Source organism: Stegastes partitus, unplaced genomic scaffold (assembly GCF_000690725.1).
Source record: "Stegastes partitus isolate 25-593 unplaced genomic scaffold, Stegastes_partitus-1.0.2 Scaffold101, whole genome shotgun sequence".
Lineage (NCBI taxonomy): Eukaryota > Metazoa > Chordata > Actinopteri > Pomacentridae > Stegastes > Stegastes partitus.
Genome location: NW_007577832.1, coordinates 544,356 through 554,981, shown reverse-complemented (window position 1 = coordinate 554,981; position 10,626 = coordinate 544,356). Strand labels below are relative to the sequence as shown.

At 41.2% G+C, this 10,626-nt stretch overlaps 1 protein-coding gene across 1 annotated transcript in view; it reads right to left on the bottom strand.

Moving 5' to 3' along the window:
* nrg3b (neuregulin 3b) overlaps positions 1-10,626 on the bottom strand; it is a 196,657-nt gene that overhangs the window by 94,207 nt on the left and 91,824 nt on the right. The window contains exon 2 of the mRNA XM_008277581.1: positions 4,984-5,119. Coding sequence (XP_008275803.1) covers positions 4,984-5,119 — 136 coding nt within the window. The remainder of the gene's footprint in view (positions 1-4,983; positions 5,120-10,626) is intronic.

Sequence of the window (10,626 nt, the reverse complement as noted above, 5' to 3'; positions counted from 1 at the left end):
GAGAGAGATGTGTGCGCCATTATTCATCAGGTGACGGATATGGTGATAACTATATCTGTCAAACAGTGGCAGGTCCACGCTGCACCGCATAGCTCAAGTGTCCCCGCAGTCTGCCGTAGGTCCTATTTGTCTCCCCGCGTACTAAAATTGAATTCTTATACTGCAACATTTCTTGTAAGATCGCAGAAACATCATCTCTTCCAGTGTTAATTAAATTTAAGGTATATTCGCCCATGGCGGTTGTCTACCTCGAACACAGTGCTTCAGCGGTGGTTTTATTCTCCTCTCACCTGTCTGAGCGCCGCGGCGCTGAATGGAAGAAGGAGGGAACCAGGTGACATGATTGGGTATGACGGCCAGCTCCACGACACCTCTTGATAATGTATTCCCCCACCTTTACATCTTCATAGCATATGTGCTTTCTACTTTTGTGCACTTAGCGAGCCTGACATCTCAGGGCAAAAATGAAAGTGTGTCATCATCTTGCTATCAGACGTGCACATCAAAATCATGTTTCTCCTCCTCCCAAAGGCAGATACGGTGCGAATCTGAATCCACAAAGTGCAATACTGAGATTGGTGATTCATAATAGTTTGCACTGCATGTGGCAAGTCATGCTTAACATGTGTTTGTGTTTCACATGACACATACTCTTTATTTTTAGACTTATGTGATGCGAACAGACGTTGCTGGGCAGAAGTGTTTTTCTTAAGGAACCTGACACGTACTGCACCACTCATGGAAACTTTGCTTTCAGTAAATGTCGTATAACTTAAAGTTGTTGAAGTTGAACAAATCATATGGGAATTTAAAGTTGCTTTTTTATGAATGTTATACCGTCCCAAAAAAAAGTCCTTAATGTGGTATATTTGGCATTTGGCAAACTCTGATCACCTCTCATCTAAATGCCAGCTCTGGTTCGGTTTGATCCGTACATCCTCCCATTTGTTACTAATCAAAGGCAGATAACCTTTTAGCAGTGAATCTGATAGTTGACTTAAGTGATGGTTTAAAATTCCTTAATCAACAATAATTGCTTGTCATCTACGATCCTGTATGAGCCGTCACGTGTCGAGCCCCACATACGACCAGACCTTTGGATTCTTGTACATTTATTGTACAAAAGCCCCGGCGCTGATGTGGAAGTAGGTCTTAAACTCACATTTGCATGTTTATTTTGGGAGCCTTATTAGCATTGGCAAACATGAACATCCGGCAGAGGGGTGGGGGGGCGGGGGTTGGACGGTGGGGGGGGGGATAGGCGGAGGAGAGCAAAGGAAATGTTTCATAACAAAATAAATTGATTCCCAAGTTCAAAACTGTGTTCTCATGCAATGATTCAAGTGTTTAAAGATTATTCTGACATCTTTGCTTGTCTCTTGTTGGAGAATATCCAATCATCTATTAAGCTCAGGGGCCCTGAGGAGACGATGACGTCAAACGAGGCGGCAATGATTAAACCTTTTCTTTTTCTGTGCTTCAGAACACGACTGAATGTGTCTCTCAGATCAGGACGATGATCCGGCCTCGCTGATTGATCAACAGCTGGATGTCCTGCACCCTAAAAGCCCAGCATCTGTCTAACATTACATATTCCTATTTTTCTTGTTTTCAGAAATGTAGATGGACAATATGTGGGTTTATCTTCATGCTCTGTGTCTCTGGCAGGAAGAGGAGCAGAGCATAATACCGTGTTCAGCGTAGCATGGATAGCATAATGGCGCCGCAGCAAATGTACAGCTATTTGTAGCTTTCAAGTCATTGTTTTTGGTTTGTCAGTCCATATGGTTGAATAGCCAAAAAATAAAACTGCGGGCAGCCATTTCCAGCAAATGAGCTGACACAAGCCGACCATGTACTGCGTACTCAGCATGAAATGGTGGAGATTTGAAGTAAACAAATGGGAAAAAAAGAAAAGTTGATGTAGAAGGCCAAACTAAACCACACGATTTTCTCAGGAACCGGTACATCAAACAAATACAGAATTACGTTTGGCAGGCTGTCAGAAATGTATAATTAAATATCTGTTTACTATTTTAATAGGACTTGATTTAATAGTTTAGTTCCAAAGTGCTCCGAACTCGACTCAAGGATTTCTCTTTACCAGAATGTAGCAGAAATGTTTGAGCCGTCACACTTTTACTCACTGTGGGCTCATTTTTCAAAGTCCTGCACGTCTACAGAAACAGCACGACCACGACCAGAACTCAGAAATGTGTTCTGTGCTGCATGAAAGTTATAATGTCATCAATCAGAAAAAAGAAAGAAAGAAAGAAAGAAAGAAAGAAAGAAAGAAAGAAAGAAAGAAAGAAAGAAAGAAAGAACGAAAGAAAGAAAGAAAGAAAAAATGTCAATTTCTTTGCTTACCTATTTAACCAAAATTCAAAAAACAAACAAAAAAAATGGGACCAACATGTAGGATATTTTTCCAGGTGTTACCGATACGGGAATAGAAATGGTGACTCTACAGACAACAGATATTCTACTACAAACATTTCCTAATAGGTCTCCATCATAGTTTCCTATTTGCTGTATGTACACAGCCTGCAGTTCAGCCAAAAAGTCTGAATTTTGAGGTTTTTTTTACAGACTCTGGTCAGAGCAGTGGGTTTACTTTTGGTAAATCTTTACAACAATACCTGTAGTATGAATAGATTTTTATGAAATGTCACAATTTTAAGCACATGTTTGTTTTCCGGTTGACCGCCACATCCCAGATGAGGACCGTCTTTCAAGGACCATCAGAAAGCTGAAAATGCGGCGCCTCTCTCTGTTTCTACAGTTTCTACTTCTGATAAATGGCTTGCAACACGCCTTTCACAACCCGGTGGCAGGTTGTGGGGTTGGGAGGAATAATGCAGATTGTAGGTTTTCATGGCTTCCAAATGTGCTGTTGTAAGTTTTGTTTTGACTCCAACCCTGGAGTTCACCCCGAACGGCGATGTCATTAAACAAAATCCACCTCGCAGTGATTTTTTGAGTTAAATGATCATGTTTTGCTGACTTACTACTCAGACTTCTCTCAAGCAAAAGAAACAACCTTTCAGTAAAAGTACTCACAAACCTGTAATCATTCTTTCCCACAACGGGCTCTCAGCTCAAGAGAAACTGTCAGACAGTGTCTGGGTGAGACCCTCCAGTCTTTCCTGAGTCCCGTATTCAGTCATTCAGCTGTCGCTAATTATAGCCCAGAGTGTAGTTGCTCCAAGTCTTCAGGGTTTCTTGATGCTGTCGCACAGGTGACACACTCAACATTTTTGTGCCTGCCACCATAATATGATATGAAACACACACACGGCATCTTGATGCTATCGTTTCATTATTCCCAGTCTGCGTTCAGTGCAGTGATATACGACTACATTATCAAATAGAAAGCGTTGGTAATGTGAATACTCAAATCAATATCATTTTATGTCACACAGAAAAGTCGGTGTCTGTCAAACCCAAGGCTTTGCAGATAGTTTTAAACAATATACGTACATTACCCAGTTCATTGTCAGTGTGTATAATCTGTTTATAGCAACAGCAGATTTCGTAGCTGTTTTATCTAAACGCACCATTTCCTTATTATTCTCAATTTTCTTTGCTCAACGTTTGCTTTTCTAAGGGGCTTGACTTGTGCTCTTGTGTCATTTATAATGCATCAGTTTTGGTTTTTTTTTTTTTTTTCAGATGAAGATTTAGCCCCTTTAATTCCAGGTAGGTGCACTAATGAGCTGTTTTTTTAATTCAGCACCATTCAGCACAACTCTTTCCTCGGAGAAAATTTCTTATCATGTATTTTTAAAGTGATGTATTTTTAAAGTGATATATCAGAGAGATTTGAGAGCTGAAGTGGATATAAGCAGTGGGCTGCGAGAGGCCGGCAGACACGCAGGGACATACAAAGAAGGGAGAAGCTGAAAGTCCAAAGAGCCGGCGCCGTCTAATTACTAGAGCGTGTATGTACATAAAAGCACATACAATCACATTGGTTGAAAGAATTCTTCTTTCTTCATGTGTGTGGCTTTGTGTATTCCTCCTTCCTCCCTCCTATAACGTATCGCCTCCTCTGAAAGCTGCATAAACAAATGTTGCTTGACTTTTATCACAAATATGAAGAAACATAATTAGATGGCATGACTAAGGGACATTATAGGCTTTCTAATGTGGGTAAATAAGCTGTCACAGGCATTGAAAACAGCACAGGATTGCACTGGTTTCCTCCACCAATTCAATTTGGTTAACTGACAGCATTTTAGTTATGCCTGCCACATTACATGATGTGTCAAAGTACACCGAGGGTCTGTTTACTGAGGTTACCTCCATTTTTCTTCCCCCTCTTGGGCAGTCACAGTGTGAGAGACTGCCTCGGAGTGAAACAAAAAGAATAAAGAGAGACATTAAATAACCCCCCCTCCAAAGGAAAAAAAAGAAAAAACCTTGAGTGAGATCAAAGACGGCTCTCGCAAGACTCCTTCTTTACACCTTCCATTAAAATGCGCTGCAGACTGAAGAGGTCATATCAGACAAGATTTATCCCAAGGTTAATACATGAGGAGAAAGCCATTTTAGAAGACTGCTATCATTATTAAAACTTTTGTCAGACCAAAGTGAAGACAGAGGTTTCATCACAGTTGCTCCCCATCCGAGTTTAATTTGCACGGAAATATTTCTTTGCACAGTTTGGTTGTGCAGATCAGAGAATCAGCTGTGTCTAATGCAACCAAAGCATCTCTGATCCCTCGCTTAGGAGTTTGGGTGATTACGGCTCTTCCGCGCATTTTAGGTGCAACTGTACGACGATTTTCCAGCCTGGTGTGTTTCACTGTTCTAAGAACACAGTCTGTCAGGCTGAAGGGAACGGGGAAAAAAAGCAGCATGAATGGGAATGACCCAGGGTTAGTGACTGGCGGAGGGAGGGCAGCGCGAGGAAATGTCAACGCTAAGGAAGAAACAAAATGTCTCGCTCAGTCATCCACACACAAACGGCATCGCGCTCACCTGCAGTGTCTGTGAACCCCAGCCACGGTTTCAATGATGGAACATTCTCCCTCATTCAGGCAAAAGGCGAGGTCCTTGTCCTCCACACATGGCTTGAAGACCTCTGAACGTAGACTAGGGAGTGTTGGGGCCAGCGCTGCAGACAAGAGACAAAAAGAGACCAATTTAGTTAGCTTCAGGACAAAACAGGAGAAAGACGGTAACTTCTTCTGGTGCTTTTGCATGTCAATTCATAACTAATTGGAACAGGAACCTTCCCAGTTTAATTCCTTTGATGTGCAGCTGAACATGGTGTGCTGTAGGTTTTTCTTTCTCTTTTTTTCTTGAACTGAAATGACCACTCTCTTTAAATTGGAAGACTTCATTCCTTGCTGATTTCTGAACTCAGAGGGCTGAAGGCAGCTTCACCGTGGGAACAGCTTCCTTCATTAAGGAATGATTAAAATTAGTGTTTTCGGCTTGAGGGTTTCTGACTTTGCCCGGTTCAAAACAAATAAAGCCAAGTAATGGTGTTCCACATGCTACTGACTGCAACAGCATGCTCAGTATTACAGTAATCAGTACCTGGGTGTGTGTTCGTTTAAATACTATTTTGTATAAGGCATATGCTCTCCATTTCTGTGCTTGCTGTTGTTTAATCGCAATTCCTCGGTGAAAACCCTGGGATGCTGCTTTGGTAAACAGATAAAAGACACACAAATGAATTATAGAGATAAAGAAGTGAGACAATGGCATGTTAGCAGCACACTACAAGGAGACAGAACAGAGAGCGATGGGCCCGGTGATGTAGCTTTAATTCTCTTCTTCTGGTCTGACCCTGAGCTGCTCTCACATAAAGAGTGCGGCTGCCATGTACAAGCACTGCAATGCAGGGTTCTCCACCCTGTGAAATATGCACAGCTGTCAGACATGTTATCACAGACACACATAAATATCGTGCACCAGCAGCCGCGACCGCTCGCTAATACGCGCAGATCTTCCGTCAAAGTCATCCATGCACGGGCGCACACATGCTAAATACACATACATGTACTGGGTGACAGAAAAAAGATCACTCAGGAGCTCCTCTCTCACTCCGTCATACAGTCAAGCGCTGACGATTGGATTGACTTGTATTATGCCCGATACTTTGCCGATACAATTGGATTACACATAAGATTCTGCTGTCATCCATTTATATTGTGCACACAGACACATTTTTTTTTAACACACATTCACTCACACACATCACATTCTGGTAATTGTCATTGCTTTTTTTTTTTTTTTTTGTGAATCCTCTTTTTTATTTTTTTTATGCCTGATCTGCTTTGGTTGGCACACTCTTCGCTGGCCAGTGGTCCTTTTTTTTTTTTTATACAGCCGAGGCTCTGGTGACCAATCGTATGAGGAGGAACAAAAAACTCGATAATCCGTTTGTTGTGCCCCAGTGTCCAGTTCAATCTATGTTTTGTTTATGGCTATTGATCGATAAATCTGGGGCTCTTGATGTAAGACCCAAGAGATGATGAGAGATCAGAGAGAACACAAAAAGAGATATGTGTTGCTCCCGGGGCGCACCGGGAATCTACTCTGTCAGAACAAAAACTTTGGAAGATATTGTTTAAACCAGTTACTGTGGTGGCTCAAATGACACAATGGCGCCTCTTTCTCATGTTGAAATGCACCCATTCAGACAAAAAAATAAAAGGTAATGCATGTCTGTGCTGTATCTGTTGCACATACTTGATTGCTACTTAGAATAATTTGGGGCTCAGCTCTTATTTATAAGCCGCGAGCGTGCGGCGCGAACGAAAGTAGGCCTCAAACCCAAGCTGACTCCTTCACTCTCTAGGCTTTAAAGACACCGGATTATATGTTGTATTATTAATTCCACAAATTCCCAGAGTGGGATGTTCAAAAGGTTATCTATTCCAAGATGCAACTTTATTAATAGAAAATAGAACACAACGTCCCCTTGTGGTCCGCACATCCCTCGCAATAATTGTCACGGCCTTTAAAGTCCTGTGCATCTTTTATGCAGATAGCGGCGGCGGCTACACGTGAAAAATGACACAATTGATCTTCTAAGACAACGTCCGACGTGTCAGGTCAGTGATTCTGGTTTAAGCGCACGAGGCCCAGTTTTCCAGAGAAAAAAGAGGAAATTGATTTTGTGCTGTAAGCCTAACCCTTGATATATTTACATTAGAAAAGCCAAGGTCACACAGATACCAAGCACCCGTTTAGTACCTAGTAATCTTATCTGTGCTAAAACATTTCACAAACTTTATTCCCGTAAACTCGTCCGCTTATCTTGCGCGAAGCGGTGCAAGACAGCTTCTCCTGATCTGTCATCATCTCCATTATGTTCTGCATGGAAAGTGGCTCAAGTACAGCATCATTTCATTTGTCACATGTTGTTGACAGAGCAGAGGAGTAGGATGTGAACGGCACAAGGTCACCGTGGTACCAATGACACAGCACTTTGGGAATCAATGATGATGATGTATGATGTCTCCATATATTTATTTATTTTTTCCCCCCACAAGGGAGAAAGCTCCCACAAAACTCCGAGGCACATTACAGCAGCACTTTTTTTTTTTAGGTTTGGTATTGGTTCAGACAGAAAATGTGCCAGTTTCACACCCAGAGGGAGAGAGGCTGACATGACTTAAATTAAACATGTTAAGGCATAATTTAAAAGCGCAAAACATTGCTGAAATAGCCCATCTTTGAGAGTTACTGTGGGTTTTCAACACTGCACCTAAACCGATATCCAGTGATTCATTTGAACAGTACGAGGCGTGAAAGTAAATTTACACATTTCAGCATGCCATTTCCTCAAGTCTCTCACCTGTCATTCTACAAAATAAAGGTTCTTCACTGTGTGCAAGGTCTTCAAACAAACAGCCTGTACTGATTACCGCTCAAAAATCTGCAAAAAAAAAACCCCTAAAAAACCCCCCGCTTAAGTCTTAAAGGATTACCTCCACTCTTTTAGCCCCGTTGGCCACGTCAAGGAACAAGTCATCTTCAGATATGTTTGTCCTTGAGCAATATGGGCTGTCAATTTCTTATGGGTTTCCATTTCATCACTGTGACAGCCAAGAAATGGTAAAAAATCTGCAGCACAGCAAGCACAACTCAGGCACTTTTGAATGAGCACCTGTCAAACTGGAAACCGCGTCGAAATGCTGCATTCTTTAAATGTTGTCCTGTCGGAAATAACAGCAAAGTTAACACAGCAATTAGACTAGATTTCTTGAAGTGATAATGGTGGTTGGATTTTTTGATGTAGTCTGTGTTGTCATTTCTTTACTGTGGAGGGACCAAACCCTGAATAAATCAGTGCAAACTCAGCGACTGATCCAAGCAGTTGGAGCAATTTTTTAATCTCAAACCAGTCGTGAAAGCATATCACAAGTTCTTTTTTTTTTTTTTTTTTTTTTTTTAATTAATCTTCATCTTCATTATAGAGGTAACGGCTGATAAATGATGTGTCCCCTGCTCTTCGCTTTTATTAAGAAGTAATGTCATGACTAATTATGACAAACATACTAGTCGCTATTAGGTTCATTTATCAACACTTTTAATGAAGCCTTTTTACAAAATAAAATCCTCGCAACGCAAAGCCTCAAGCAAACTATGAAAAAGTCAGTCTGGTAGGTAGCTGTGAAAACTATGCCTGGAAAATGTGCTAATAAATGGCAGCTGCAGCGGGAGCGTGATTCATCCTGGACTCTTTGAAATCATTTTCACGTCTCTCACACTCCCTACTGCACAAAGGCAATCCAGATTGCCGATTCCCTTGGTAACTTTCAAGGAATCTACTGGCTGGGGATCACAGATTCAGATGATGCTTGAGAGATCAGAGTTATCTGAGAGGAATACAGAGGCTAGTACTTCTCCTCCCCGCTATTGTATCGCTTTCAATCAATATCTTCAGTAAGTCCAACACCTTAAAACTAAATATACAATTTTTTTTTTTTTCCTCGTGTCTGAAATGCACCTCTTTTTTTTCTGACTGAGGGAACATTACCAAACGAGGATCTATTATTGGAACATAAAGGTTACAGTAACGCCACAGGAGAAGAAAAATCAAACCCCCAGGGAGTTAAAAACGAAAACTAGTGAATCAAAAATAAAACTGAATGTACTTTTACATTTAGCTGAATCCATTGTAACATTAATGGAGGTTGTAATTATTATGGAAAAGGACACAGACTTAGCACTTTATGTTCCTCTTTATAAATGCAAACAGCCAATCAAACTGCACCAAAACTGGAGCAACGTCTGCAGTCAGATATTACTCTGTTCAGTACAACATGGGTGTACGGCTTTCTAACGTTTAACCGCTGAGCTTTTGCTTGATGATTTGCAGCATGTAGCAAATGAAAAAAAATCTAATGACAGCCCAATAAAATAAGCATCAATTCTACCCAACACGGACGCCTTGAAAATTCGGGTTACCCCTGAGAAATGGGCTGTTTTTCAGATAGATACGATTGTCATGCATCGCTACTTTATGCCCTGTGATTATCTTAAATGGAATAAATAGTGAATGCTCCATTTGTAATGGCTTACTACTGTTATTGTCAGCGGCACATGTCACCTCAGCTTCGCGGTCCCACTTTCACTTTTTAGCTCCAATGCTTGATTACCTTCAAATGTTAATTACAGTGCGACTGAAAGCAGTGGTTATATTACAATTTTTGCCGCCTCAAATCAAGTCAGTTTTTTAAAAATCTTACTTCATGCTTCCGTGAAGTTGGAAAAGAACTGTTGTAGAAAAAAAACACTTTTATGAGACCACGGTTGCTCCCATACTCTTCGTGTACACATGTGTACAGTGTGGATGCAGTGGAATGCATAAACACATGCCCGAGACAGAGCATCCCCGCCATAGACAACACAAGAGACAATTCCATTTACAACTGTAGCATTTTCCTTCTATGGCTTCCTTCTAATGTGCTCATTAGTGTTCTTGTGCTGAGCCTTATCCCTCAGGAGACAGTGGTCGGGAGAGAACCGACTGTGTTTACTGCAGCACACATCAAAGAGAGCCTTACTACGTAAAGGAAAAGTCCTAAGAGAGCTTGCTGATTGCTTACCCATCATGCACCGCTGCCTTTTGGACAGAACCATATTCCGAGACGTATACAGTGCAGCGGATGTGGGCAGCACACTGGCCTTGACAATGGTGTCAGTCACAGCGGTTTGGAAATTACTTGAACTCAATTTTTTTTTCCCGCTCTGGAGCGGCACTTTAACCTCTGCAGCAGGAATCGGGAAATTGCTAATTAGTGATCTTCTTATTACAAAGAGGAGAATAAATAAGCCGTTTTTGCGCACCACGCTTTCAGCTTTGGCAAAAAAAAAATCTCATTTCTGTACCTGTTGAGATCACTTTAGAGCACATCTTCTGCTTCACATCACATGAAAAAGCGGCAAACATATGGTTTTTATATGCTAATTCCAATAGTTTAAAGAGCTTTGGAACGCTGTTATGCTTCCTACTTGTGCAGAAAACTAGCTTTGCTCCCAGTAGTGTTACCTTAATGAATTGTGTGCATGTTTTTTTTGCATATTTTTAGGCCATTAGTGTACTCTACAATCATTACAGATTAGCTGGAGGTCTATACAAATAACTACATCCAACTACAA